The sequence below is a fragment of the Stenella coeruleoalba genome, assembly GCF_951394435.1.
Source record: "Stenella coeruleoalba genome assembly, chromosome: 4".
Lineage (NCBI taxonomy): Eukaryota > Metazoa > Chordata > Mammalia > Artiodactyla > Delphinidae > Stenella > Stenella coeruleoalba.
The window spans coordinates 27748520-27763215 of NC_137149.1; the positions used below are offsets into that span (position 1 = coordinate 27748520).

The 14696-nt window shown below is 39.6% G+C and overlaps 1 protein-coding gene across 7 annotated transcripts in view; it reads right to left on the minus strand.

Moving 5' to 3' along the window:
• The window catches only part of ALPK1 (alpha kinase 1), a 129686-nt gene that overhangs the window by 39683 nt on the left and 75307 nt on the right, over window positions 1–14696 (minus strand). For all 7 annotated transcript variants that reach the window (XR_013828039.1, XM_079919640.1, XM_079919638.1 and 4 more), the window contains exon 4: window positions 13130–13284. Coding sequence is in view for 6 of the 7 variants with exons in the window: in XM_079919640.1 (XP_079775766.1) it covers window positions 13130–13284 (155 nt within the window). In the remaining variant the exon portion in view is untranslated. The remainder of the gene's footprint in view (window positions 1–13129; window positions 13285–14696) is intronic.

The window sequence follows — 14696 nt, forward strand, 5'->3', positions numbered from 1 at the left end:
TCCCGAAGGCTCTGCAGGGAGCAATCCATAATACTGAGTCACCACGACCTGAAGCTTTTTCTATCTCAGTGGCTGTCACTGAGATAGAAGCAGCTTCTATCTTAACTCAGTGAAGAGGTGATCAATAATGAAGTTGCAGAGGAAGTGGCTAGCATGACAACCTAAGTCTTGCTGTCTAGGTCCTCCCACAACTTCATTATTGATCACCACTTCCCTCCTTTTTTTTAAACAGTGGCAGTGCGTATCTGGTGGTATTTGGGGAGGGACTCTTATGGAGAAGTTCAAACTGTCAGATTCACTAACATACTATTTGGAATGTTAAGTTGTTTGCATTGTTTGAAAGGTTGCCTATACATGTTAATGGATTATTCTGAAAATATATCACAGTCATTTTTTGATGTCCTGATAGCAAAATTGAGTTAGAGGCTTGACTACGCTATTTGATCTTAGCTTCTATCTGTCTTGCCTCATAACTATAATAATCCCACCTGGTCCTAAGCCATGTCCTTGTGTCAATTAGCTTATACAATAATAAGGGCTATCATTCATTGAATGCCAGGCACTGTTCTAAGCATTCTATGTTATCCACTCACTTAATACTCCAAACAATCTATGAAGTAGGCACTGTTATTACTACCACTGTAGAGGTAGAAAAATGGAAACCAACTGTTTAGGTAAGGTACCCAAGATGACAAAGCTAATAAGGGGCAGCACTTGGATTCAAACTCAGGCAGTCTAGCTCCCAAGTTAGCTTCCTTAATCTCTACCTATATGACCTTAATTTTATCAAGATTGTCATTGTCACTGTTACCAAAACCATATACTAGAATAGTGGCAGATATATAGTCCAAAGAGAACTGTTTGAACTTCATTGTCCCTAGGGCTTTTTACTTGTTCTTAAAGTAATAATTACCACTGAAAGGACTGAGAGCTTTATTGTGCCTTTTGCAGTTTTAGGAGCGATGCATGATTAGAGAAACAGACTGATCTGTCACTTTAGAATCTTATTATCCCAGAGAATCACATTTACATTAGCAAAGCAGAAATAAATGTTTTAACAGTAAGGGTTAGCTTTGCTTTAATAAAACCTCATTAAAAAAATCTCAGACTACTAAACTAGGAAGTGTCAACTTAAGGAATGATTATTCACTAAATCAGAATCTCTGGGTAGTAAGACTTGGGAATATATATTTTTTAAAAAGCCATACTTTTCCCCATTCTTCCTCTCCCTCCCCAACTAATGCACGTGCACACACAGACACGCACATAGACACACAAGCACATAGACACCAGGTAATCTTGATTCAGTCACCCCCTTGAGCAGCATTTAGAACTCAACCATAAATCATTAAAGTCATAAGTAAGTCTAAATCATGTGCATTTTAAGCATATTAGGCAAAGATTTGGCCTTACACAAAGAGTGAAGAGAAGCTGCCATAGTCTTGTGTTCAAAGTAATAAAATGTGAGAGTTACTGAGAGAGAATGTTAGGAGCCCAACCCCTATGCCCCTTTAACACTCTACCTGACGATGACTCCAGAGCCCCAGAGATTTTTAACTTCCTATACAATACCAGTGGGAATAATTCATGCCTAACATGATAGAAGGTTTTCAGTAACCATGAAAGAAACATATTTTGCTTCCAGTCTTTACATGGTGAAGAAATATAAAAAGTTCCAGAATTGAGTTGGTAATACTTTCAAAATGTGACAGATTATACATATGTATGGAAAAGAAATCAATTCGTTTGAGACTATTCTCAGGAGGAAGCAAATCAAATCAGTTACTAGAGGGAGATACTTTATAAAATAAAGATAATAATACCACAGAGATTACTGAGAAAATTAAAGAAAAATATATGTAAAGTGCCTTGCACTTAGTAGATGCTCCATAAATAATTACACTATTTTGAGTGGGTTGAGGGTAGATCTGTGGAATCAGTACCTGAGATCTCAAAATATAAAGAAAATTCCAAAAGTTTCCTCCAAAGTTTACCAATGAGAAAGTAAGTAAGCTTTACTAACATTTTAAAAACTGGGTAGTACCCCAGCCCCTTACTTTGCCTGTATGTCAGATGGTGACTCATCACAGATGGTACACAAGGAATTCCTCATCTTGGAGGGGCTGATGATGAGGACTCACCCACTGGACTGTTTTCAGCTTATTGTATTGCAGTTTATTTATACCTGGTTAAGTAGATTTACAGGCTATATTATCATAAATCATAGATATGTTAATTCATAATGAGAGGGAGAAAGACTGCAAAAAATCTCAAGGCAAAGTACTTTAAAGAATAGTCAAATGTAAAGAGTTTGGAAGTCTTTCTATAAAAGAAAGACAAGTGCTAGCTTTGTGCTTTGGCAGTATCATAGCCAATAAATTTTATCCGAGGTGCGATTATTGCTAATTGAAACAGACAAGTGCTCCAAATTTGCCAACCTTTTCTGTGATGACAAGTAGCTGACAATAGTATGTTATCCAACAGGTATTCTGAAAATATTTTTCAGATAATGAGGCTGGAAGTGTTTTCATCATTGTGATTTTCATACTAAAAAGAAAGTATCACATATAAAAAACACTCACACAAATGGGAAACTTTCCACCTGTTTAAAAATCTCCCAAATGAAGAATCTGAATGAGTTTTGACATCGTTTGTTAAAACATGTCTTCTGATTACCTTGCAGAAACACACAACTGACACTGAAGAAAGTGGAAATTTGCCAGCTGAATTTTATCAAATGATTTTTCGTAATTGGTAGATGGATTGAAATACGAGCAGCATGGATTAGCAATCACAGCCTATCTCTTATTCGGATGTACATATCTTTGAGACAATTTTTCAGCTATTACAGTCAGAACTAAGTACTGAAATAAACTGTACTAGCCATATCTTCAAAAGAAAGTGCGAAGCCAAATTTAAAAAATAATTAAACATACTCAATTACAATTTTAACACAAACAAAAAGGTTCTTGTGCCAATAATGCAGTTTAAAAAAAATTTTAAAATATTCATTTAATCTTTGTTCTTCTTAAATTTCTATCCTAAAGAAATATGTATAACATAGTATGCGTAGCACATGCATATAATTTATTAAACAAATAAATAAATGTGTATCAGAGTGCCTGCTCAAAAGTTTTTACTGATGAGCAAAAAAAAAAAAAAAAAAAAAAAATTAAAGACAACAGATTCAGAACGAATTAATCAATGGGATAGTGAAAATCTTCTTTTGTTCTATACAAACACATCCGAAAAAAGAAAGAAGTAATTCCACTCATCTATGAATTTGTTGAGCTTAAACATTTTTGGTTTCTGCCCTCTGAGGCAAGTTGGTTTAATAAGCAGGGCAGGTGATTCTATATCATCAAAGGATGGTGGCAAGCAGATGGGGGTGGCACAGAGGGGAGGTCTGGAGTCATATCCCAGCTTCACCACACTTAGTAGTATGGATGGGGAACATCTCTCAAGCTCTCTGAGCTAATCATCTCATCTGCAAAATGGACATAATCAATTCTAAATATTTTGCAGGGTTTTATCAATATTATATGTTGTGAAGAGAATATCGTATCGAATCACATGAAATTGCCTGTATTTGGTGTTTGTTGACATACAGTACAACACTGTGGTTCAACTAATATAAACAGTATCAGATATGTTATGGAGGTGATGTTATTCTTACTTGCCGACAGGACTGAATAAGCACATCCCTAGGACTGATCATTTTCTGGAGGTTATCACTTTCTTTTTTCTGCCCAACACTTCAATCTGTTCATTTTCTGCATTTTGAGCTGGGTTGCTCTGCCCACTTGTCTTAGTTTGATGAACTCCTCCAAGACTTGGCTCAGCTTTTGGGCCTCATTATGGGGAGACATGAAATCCATGCCATAGGGTTAGTCGTCATCAAAGGGATAACTCGCATGCCTGATTCTGTGGCAACCAAAGTTTCACTGGTTGAATTTTAAGGACAAGTCACCATTTTCATTTATCTTCCATTGAAGCTTGAAAGTACCGTATAAAAAGGGGCAGTTTTTTGGCACAGTTGTAGAGCAGGCTTTAAATACTTGGTGATTTTAATCATACTCCATCTCGAAGTCTGAACACACAGAGGCCTTGGGGCTAGTATTTATCCTCCGAAGGCTCCATTCTCTTGGTGCCTGATTTTTACTTATTAAATGAAATTCATTTTTGATGGATCTGAACCTTTTGGCTGGCTTCTTTTCAAAAGAAGAACTATAATGTTCAGCAGAGGAAACTAAAGTTTTAAATGTTGGCAATTGGAAATTATAAAATTTGTCTCAATTAATTCTGCTCTGAGTAAAAAAGTCAAATCGCATTAACAGAGAAGGCAGAGGGCAGGTTACAGGGCAGCAGAGACGATAGGAATACAGCAGGGAAAGGCTGCCCCAGCACTGCAACAGCCCTGTGTGAAGGATGGAATTGTGTAGACTGACGGAGGACACGCCAGGCTCAGGCTAGGAAACCTGGGTGCTGTGGTCCTGCTGCTCCCACTGATGGGCTGTGCAACTTACAGCAAGCCACTTCTTACTCTCTCTGGGTTTCAGTTTGCTCATGTATCCAATGATGGGCTTGAAATAGATGACCTCTAAATTGCCCTCCAGGTTTGGTATTCTATCATTTGATAAAGAAATAACTGGTATTCATGAATATCAATTATGTAGATACATGTAATAATGTGTATATTACATAAGTGTGTGTATGTGTCTTCACATGTGTGCTAAAATGATCTCCAAAAACTTAACAGGAGAATAATGATACTTAGCTTACAGCAGGCTATCAAATGGGAAAAGAAAAGAATCAGAAACAAGAGCACTGCATTTTGAATCTTCACTTTATCAGTGAAAAGATGCATGGTCGATGTCATTTAATTAATGATGTTAGCTTCTCCATTAGAATCTGAGCGGTTCAGTGTTTGACTTTATATGCTCTTAGAGAAGCAATGCAGCATAACTTTACTATCCTCACTTAGGTTTTTGAACATTTGATCCTATTTAGATTTAAGGGCAACTGAACAACAGATGCTCTTCTCTTTCTCAATCCCCTTCCATATTTTTGTTTATAACGGTAAGAGATGTCTATTATGGAATCAAAGAAATAAAGAATAAAAGTAACTTGTAATTCACCACTTTAATAAAAATGTTCATTCAAATTTATTTAGATTTTATTGTTCAGGATTAGTATTAGATGCTTTTGTAAAATATACATGTTATTTATTTATTATTTCTAAATTAACTGAGATTCCTCCACCCTCACCCTAAAAATTTTAAGCAAGAAAAAATCAGATTGCTCTTTTAGAAAGATGGCTTTGGTTACAGTGTGGAGAAAAGCTGGGGAGCCATGGCAATAATGGGTACTATCTGCCCATGTATTTCTGGGTCTCCTCCTTCTGAGCACATGGTAGAATTGTGCTTCCCTGGCTCCTTGAAATGAGGTGTGACTATGTGGCTTATCTTGACCAATGGTCACTTCTGTATGGAAGTATTTAAAAGCCACTGTGCAAGTCACAATTTCCCCTTCCCCCTGCCATGGCAACCAGCAATATTCTAAATGAAAGGTATCCCATCAAGCTGTCTCTGAAGGGGAGTGACATAAGGCTGAACTCCCACCAACATTCCCTCAGATGGACATGTAGCAAGAGGAAGGAATAAATCTTTATTGCTTTAAACCCCTAAGATTTTGGAGTTGTTTGGGTTTTTTCCTGCAGTATAACCTTACTATCCTTATGACACATGGGACATGATTAGAAATAGGGAGAGGGTTGGATATGGTCTAAAGAGATAATAGGGGCTGAACTAGTATAGCTGCACTAGGGTTGAAGAAGATGCATTTGGGAGATATTTAAGAGGAAAATTAGGATTTGATAACCAATAAGAAATGAGGGTTGAGGGGGAGATAAGAGTTACAGGAGATTCCTAGGGCTTGACCAGGGTGACTGGGTGGTTCATTGTACCACTTAATGGTACGTGACCACTGGAGGAGGATAAAACGTAGTTGGAGGAGGGAGAAGGAGCTGGGAGATGAGGAGTTCAGGTTTCGACCTCTTGGACTTGAGCCATCTGGGACATCCAAATGGAGATGTTTAGTGGGCTGCTGTATTACAGCTCAAAACGGCATGAAGTAGGAAGAGTGATATGTTTTCTCCAGTCTACTTTCTCCAGTCATGTTTAGGGATGAAATAATACAGATACTAGATACCAGAACCTACATTTTTTCCCTTGTAGACACTACTTTTGTTGAAATGTTCTCTGGAACAAATTCTGTTCTTGACTGGACTGTGGTTTATTTTGCCTTCCTCCCTATGGGGGCAGAGGACCACGTGCTAAGAATCTTGAAGTCATTTGAAAGCTTTCTTGTTTCATTATATTCTACATGTGCATAGCCAGCTTTCACTTGGTGTGCTAGTTTCCTGTGGGTGACATAACAAAGTACCACAAACGAGGTGGCTTAAAACATAAAGATGTGTTGTTTCAAAGTTCTGGAGGCCACAAGTCTGAAATCAAAGTGTCAGTAGGGTCATGCTCTCTCTAAGGTTCCTTGCCTTTCTCTTAGCTTCTAGTGTTGCCAGAAATCCGTGGCATTCCTTGACCTGTAGCTGCATAACTCCAACCTCTGCCTCCATCGTCACATGGCATTCTCTCTGTGTCTCTGTTTTCACAAGGCTGTCTTCCTATAAGGACACCAGTCAGACTGGATTAGGGCTCACCCTACGCCACTATGACCTCATCTTAACTGATTCCATCTGCAATGGCAGTATTTTCAAATAAAGTCACATTCTGAGGCACTGAGAGTTAGGACATCAGGGTATTTTGATAGGGAACAAATCAACCCATAACACTTGGTTAAACTGTGATACCCCCCAAATCTCAGTGCCTTTAACAACAAAGTTTTTGGTGTTTGTTCATATTTCACATTGGGTGCAGTCTGTCTCCAACTCGGAGACTCTACTCAATGTATCTTGCCCTTTCCAGGATCCAGGCTGAGGGAGCAGCCCTTCTTTTTCTCATGAGGCAAAGGAAAGCACCCAATTGCTGAACTACGCAATGGCTTATAAAGCTTCTGTCACTTCTAATCACTCTTCACTGGTAGGACAGGTCATATGGCTAAGTCTGTAGGAATTAGAAGAATATGTATTGACTACCCGCCACACATTTGGTGGTTAAAAAATGGGAGGAACCATTCCAACAAGCAGGCCTTTGACAAAGGGTTGCCCTATCTCTTCACTCCGGTAGTTTTTCTGGAACATGAATTAGGTCTTCTATTTCTCTTGCATTACTCTCAGTGCTCTATATCAAATGCCTGCCACATGTTAATACTCAATAAAGTTTTCCTGAATGAATGAATAAATATACAGCTCATATTCACTTTGCTTTTAGCATCCTGATGAAAAAGATTTCAGTTATTAAAGCCCCAAAGGACATAGTTAAAGATGAAAATCTCATTTGAGAAAATAAGTTGCTGAACAAATCATAACCCCAAAAGCACCTATTACTGTTCTGAGTTCTCTATTATTAATATGAAAACTGGTGCCTGAAATAAATGGTCTTAAAATTAGTTTTAAGAACATCTTTTAACCCAGAGCTTATTCATGGAGGAAATTTTATTGTTCCCATGGATAGCATCTCACCCCCTTACTTTGTCCTCATACCCGTATCTTTCTTCGACCTCATATTTCATTTTCTAATAAATTCATACTTTAGTTATCTTTTGCTAAAGGCCCTTCTTTATTACCTCTCTGCTTCCAGGTTACTCATACTAGACATTTTTTTTTTGCTGTACGCGGGCCTCTCACTGCTGTGGTGTCTCCCGTTGCGGAGCACAGGCTCCAGACGCGCAGGCCCAGCGGCCATGGGCCACGGGCCCAGCCGCTCCGCGGCATGTGGGATCCTCCCGGACCGGGGCACGAACCCGCGTCCCCTGCATCGGCAGGCGGACTCTCAACCACTGCGCCACGAGGGAAGCCCCATACTAGACATTTAAAAATATTTCCCTGCAGTCTTGTAATGAGCTATTCTTTACATTTATTCATATTTATTTATGTTTTAATTCTTGACGCTTTAATATTTTAAGTAGTTCAAAATTACAAATATCAACAACTTAAAGGCACCTAGATTATCTAAAGAGACATATTAGAAACAATATCCTGAAAGCTAAATTTATCAAACTCGATTCATTCACAAATGTTTTTCAACCATATGAGCATAAGAAAACAGTTATTTTTTTGGTCTCTCTTCAAATCCCTGCAAGGTAGCACAGATATTTCCCTAAAAGTCTGTTGAGTAACGGTTATCATGTTGTCCATCCTCATGGTTGTGAAGTTGAAAAGGAAATGGAAAAAATACCCTCATTGTGAGCCTGCTTCATTTCCTTGTACTGTATGTAGTTAGCCAACCTATAAACGGTGTGTCTCTTTACAGAGGTACCACACTAAATCCAGGTTCCCTCCCCACACAGAAGCAGGGTTGGGAAGAGGCCAGTCCCTGCATCAGGACCCCCAACTCTGCAGGGAATGCGCAAAACCCTGGTCTATGAAACAATTCTTGGCCCTGCAGCCCTGTCTGCTCCCAACTGCCACTGACACGCAAATCTAAACAGGCCGTTTATCTCCCTTTCAAAAGTTTTCTTTTCATATTTTCTCTTAATCATGTAGAAATTGTCCTTTTCAGGAGTGTGAAAGTCACTGAAGAAATCACGAAAGTTGAAAATCACATTGAGGCCAGTGCCTTCGCGTCCTGGCATCTCACAAGCAAGGACAGTTTTACTAGTTAGAACTCTGCTCTGTCCTCCCCAAACCAAGCTAAACTGAAGCTAATGCTAAAAGCCTTCAATACTTTTTGAAAAATCCATCAAAGGTTTTGCTGAATGATATTTATAAGGGCCTTACTGTTCTCTTTCAAAAACTGAAATGCCCTTCTCTGACAGTTGAAAAAAATTGCTTGTGCTTTTCATCTTTCCCTCTCAGAGTGTAAACATTGTTTTGAGTGAAAGGAGCTGAAGGAGCGCTTACTTTCCCTTGAAATTTTATTTTTAAATAAGAGAGGGAGAAAATCCTTTTTCTGACTAATACTAATAATACAGGTCAAAGTGTCAGGCGATATACAATTAAATGGAAAACAAAAAAGGTTCCCCCTCTTTTTCCCACAGTACAATGGCACTGGAATATAAATTACCGATGAAGATGAAATAATACTTCAAAGCTTGTAGGGCAGGGCAGGGCAGTGTTTACAAAGTATTTTCTATGGCACGATAAGACACTGAAGATGACGGTAACCCATGGACTTGAGGGTGTTGCTGAATAGTCTAAAACTAGCATGAGGTAGGATTTTAGGTCCCTATAGCCTGTGACCCCGTGATATGCTTTGTTTCGCAAGGGCAGCTGCAGTTATCAACAGATGTTTCAGCAATAAATAATTGGTATCATCTCAGAAAAGACCCATCTACCTGGGGAGAGGGCATAATACCAAAAACACTGCCCAGCTATTACAGCCACATTAATCTCCCATCTCTCCAGGTTTCTTGGGGAGCATGCTGCAGGTGTTTTTTCTGAGAGAGAGCAGACAAACTCTCTCAAGTCAGCAAGCTTTGTGTGGAGTGTAAAGGAGGTTGGCCCCTGCCATAAATTTCTGTCTGTGGCCACACACCAAAGGAGAAAAGATTGGGGGGATGGGGACTTAGGAGAGGGAGGAAACAGGGGAGGCTGTGGAGAACAGAAAGGAGAGCACAAAACACATACGATTTTTCTTGATTAAGTTAAGCCTAAGAGAGGAACATTAGAAATGACGCTTAATTTTACTAACTCAGGCGCTCAGCACAATTCTATGCTTAACTTTGCCCTGTTATTTGTGGAATTAACTTAAAGACAGCGTTTACACTCCAAGTGTAATGCTAATTTTTAAAATGGAAGGGAAACTTTTTATGGGAAGGATTCATTTCAAGGTAAAAAAAAATCACGGAAATTTAGATTTATAAAAAAACGGTAAGAAGAGATAACTGAAAAGACAAACTCAGCAGCCTTTAACTATTTTTTATGTAAGAACAGAATCTCACAATTATATTATAACATGGTCGTCCAGCTTCAGTAAAGTGTAATATTGAAACCAGTGGATAACGGGACAAAAACAAATCATGGATCATGGAATTTCCTCGAGATACTTTTGACAAACTAAGATATTAATAGTAGCCCGAGTTCACAGGGTGCTATAGTTCTCCGTATTTACAAAACAGAGTGGTTTAGCAGTTGTGCACTTGGGGTCTGACACAATAAGAAAGCATCCTGAGAGTCTTTAGGAGGTGTGGTTGCTTAATTTATAGCTTGCTGGGTAAGCGAAAGAAAATGATGCTCAGAGTTCAAAAAGCTCCCAGGTTAAACACATTATGGGCTAAAGCAGCCTAATGGACTGATTCTTAGAGCTGCGCCTGAGTGATCTTGTGAGCAGGGCACAAACTTCTTAAATTCTCTATGCCTTTACTTCCCCCCAATTGTGACATCCGTGCAATATATAGAGGGAAAGTAGAAGGAATAATGAATGGATTCCTGAAATAGTCTAACAACTATGAGCCGTTTGTCCCTCAACTCACATTAACCCCAAATGCAGCGAGACCTGGAAGTTTTTAAAACACCATTTTCAGTTTTTCAGCCAACGTCACCACCAGCTTTGAATACGGCAAGGGGGATCTGGTAAGCGTGCATGGAATGAAGGGAATAAAACCCTGGTTATAGTGATGTGCTGCATCTCAGCTTCTCAGCCTATGCTGGAAATTCAGAGGAACTTTCTAAGCCCCAAAGCAGGGGTCACTCCCTCTGTGAAGCTATCCTGCTCTTACCTTCCGGGGAAGCCGTAGAAAGTTCTTATATGCCACCGGCCGAATCACATAGGGCTTTCCAAGCCCTCTCCACTCACATTCCTGTTCAGGCTGTCTGCCTTTAATTTATAGCTTGCTGGGTAATCTAAAGAAAATGATGCTCAGAGTTCAAAGAGCTCCCAGGTTAAACACATTACGGGCTAAAGCAGCCTAATGGACTGATTCTTAGAGCTGCCCAATTAATCGCCACCCTATTTTTTGCAGCAGTCATTCTTAAACTCTAACATGCAACAGAATCATCTGAAGGGCTTGTCTAATGTTGACTGCTAGGCCCTCACACCCAGAGTTTTTGATTTGGTAAGACTAGCGCAGGGCCCAGGAATCTGACTCAGTTTCTGCGTGATGCTAGTGCTGTTGTTGGGAGGTCTAACTTAAAGCACCATTGCTTTAGAGCTGCACTATCCAGTTAAACAGTAGCCCTAGCCACATGTGGCTATTTACACAGGAGTTCATTTTAAAAATTAAATAAAACTAAAAATTCAGTTCTTCAGTCATTCGAGCCACATTTCAGGTGCTCAAGAGCCACATGTGGCCAGGGGCTAAATGTATTGGGCAACAGAGATATAGAACATTTCCAACATTGCAGAAAGTTCTACTCTACAGCTTGCATTAGAGTAAACAAGTTTCAGGACTTCTACCTGTGCTGTCAAGTTCATTCCTTGAGGCTTCCAGAGGGAGAACTGGAGCAGGACGGAGGAAGGGGCTAAGTCACAGCTCCACCACTCACTGGTCTGTTCCCCTAGGCAAGTTAATCTCCCTGCACCTTAATTTCCTCATCTGCAAAATGGGCTTGATAATGGTAATAATCACTGGAGGGCTACTTTGAGAATTAAATGACATGATGCATGTGCAAGCATTTTGTAAACCCTACAGTGATATACACACTACAGTTTTTGTTCCATTCCACTTCTCCACTAACAACAAGCACACTTATTTAAAACCCCTGGTTCACCACTGAATTCGTTCCAAGTATTCACTTTCCTTTGCGGTCCTGAGTCTGCTTAACCTCGGGTGTTTGTTTTTTGGAGGGCTGGAAAGTTTTTTTGGGGGAAGTTACTGTTCCTCCAGTAACAGTAATGACTGGACCACAGTAATGACTGTTGGAGTCATTGTTTCCAACAATGCTGTTATGTGTACATAGATTAGGGGATCTTCCCTGGATTTTTGTTTTAATAGGTAAAAACAATGTCTATATCTATACATTTATTTTGGGATGACCCCAAAACACATTCCCATGTAAACCAATAAAATAAAATTTTGGGAATATTATCATTGCTTGTAATGCCTGGTCTCCAGACAAACGTCTATATTTTATGTGAGAAAAAAAATACAAGCTAATAGAGTCTCTTCTTTGATAATCATCTAAGAGAATGTAGGAAAAAAAAAACCAAACACTATCAGAAAGGAAAATGGCACTCCTAGTAGCATCCCCAGAACCTAAGCCTGAAATCTGAGCTCAAATCTGAGCTCATGTGTTATTCTTGAGGCTCTCTCCTATCTGAGGTAGAGGTACCCATTTGATTAGTTTCCAATAAATGAGTTGAGGAATAAGCATGCCAATGACTTTGACATGATACTTCCTGAACAGTGTGAATCATGAGGAGATAAGGGAGTGAACAGGATTCCAGGCAGGGCTCAGGGAAGGGACATGCCAGACCTCAGTAGCTTAGACAGCAAGTCACATGGATGAAATAGTGGTGAATTTATTTTTTTAACCTACCCAACTTTGAGAAAGTAGTATTTCAAAATAAAAATGCTATGAGGCATGGTGGAATCAAAACTACTGCTTCTGGCCCACCAAGAATATGCAAATAGGGACTTCCCTGGCAGTCCAGTGGTTAAGACTTCACATTCCAATGCAGGGGGTGAGGATTCAATCCCTGGTCGGGGAGCTAAGATCCCACATACCTCGCAGCCAAAAAACCAAAACATAAAAAACAGAAGCAATATTGCAACAAATTCAATAAAGACTTAAAAGAAAAGAATATATATTTTTTTAAGTCATGCAAATATTTCAGCATGACATGACCACACTTCTTCACTTGTACTTGATTTGCCTTTCCAACAGAAGGTCTTATGGGCAAGCAAACCCTCTTAAAAAGCTTCCCCCCACACACATTAGTCAATCTGGCAGAGCCGACCATAAGGGTAGGGGCTGTTTTATGCTTCAAAGAAATTTAATCTATTAGACCACTTAGAGGCTAAATGCCTCACTTGGGGGTGTCAGAGGAACAGGTGGTGTGGCTCTTCCTACCAGTAACTGCTCCAACCTGGCGCCAATCACATCCTGCAGGTTTGTTTTGTCCTCTGGGCCCACAGCTTGTTTGTACTGCCACTTTTCAGGCACGAAGGGCCACTTCATTTCCTTTGCCTCCTGGATCAGGGTTCTTAACTCGCTGGGGAGTGAAGCTGCAAAGGTCAGAGTTCAGGTAAGGAAATTGCAGTCAAAGAAAAGGCTGTTGAGTTACCAATGTTATGATGAAGCACCTCAGTGGCAAAAAAATTTTTCCTACCTCTTGCTGGCTGGCCTAACCTGGTGGTTCTGACTCAAAGAATAATAGCAAAAAGCTATCTGTCAGGGGTGGCTCTGGTCTACTTCGCCCTACGGGTAAATTGGGGTAGTCAGGCATTAAAAAAGGTTTTAGCAGGAAGTAAAGCACTTCAGTGACTATCTCTGCATGAAGAATCAGAGAAAGGAACGAAGGAAATATTATTTTTCCTGTAAAATGAGAACGGGACTGAGATGGAATGGCATTTGGGGCTTGTGGCAGCTGGGTAATGCAGAGAATCAATCTGTACAACCTCTTTTTTCTCCTCTAAGACCTCACCTCACCTCAGACTTTCCCTGTGGACTACATTTGAATATAGACAATGAATGCAAAAAAACCCATATCAATTTATTATGAAATGGCCTTGTTTCACATTAGGAGATATAGTTAATCTCTTAATAGACATCAAACCTAGTTAATTATATAAGTCAACAACCTCCTATCCAAACTTGGGAAACCCAAAAAGCTCTGCAAAGTAGAAGGTTTTTTTTAAGTTTGGCACCTGAACCAGACTTGAATTGACTAGAGGCTATTTATAATCTTGTTATCGTGAGATTAGTCAACATTTTGTTCTGAAAATTTTAATTTTTGACTGTAGATGCTGCCCCAGCTTCTACTGGAGTGTATATGCACCATACTTCCCTTTCTAACATTTGAAAAAATTCTGAATTCTGCAGCACATGTGACCCCCCTCCAGGGCTGTGAATAAGGTATCATGGACTTGTATATATGACTGCCAGCTATAAATCTCCAGGTGCTTGTCTTGCAGACATCTCAGACTCAACATATCTAAAACTGAACTCATCACCTTTTTTCTAAATATTGTATTTCCCTCTCTGTTTTCTATTTTGATGAATGCTACTATCATTCACTGACTCGCCCAAGTCTGAAACCCAGAAGTTGGTCTAGACTTTTTGTTCTCTCTTCCTCCCTGAATCTAATTGGTTATCAAATTCTGTGGATCCTAAAATCGACTTCTTCCTTTTAATTATCAGTAATTCTTTCCTGAATCATTGTTTTCTATCTCTCCCCATCCATTTCATCTTCCAAACTGTTGATCCATTTTGCTAAAAACAAGATGGACCAGGCCATTGCTCTGCACAAAATTCTCCAATACTTTTGCACATACTGTCCTCACTGTTTGCATTGCCCTCCCTCAATTGCCTCATGACCAAGCTCAGGCCCACTGACTTCATTCAGCATTCAGCGCAAACACTGCCACTTCTCATTAGCCCTGCCATGATCTCCCAGTGGAATTGAGATGTCCCTCAT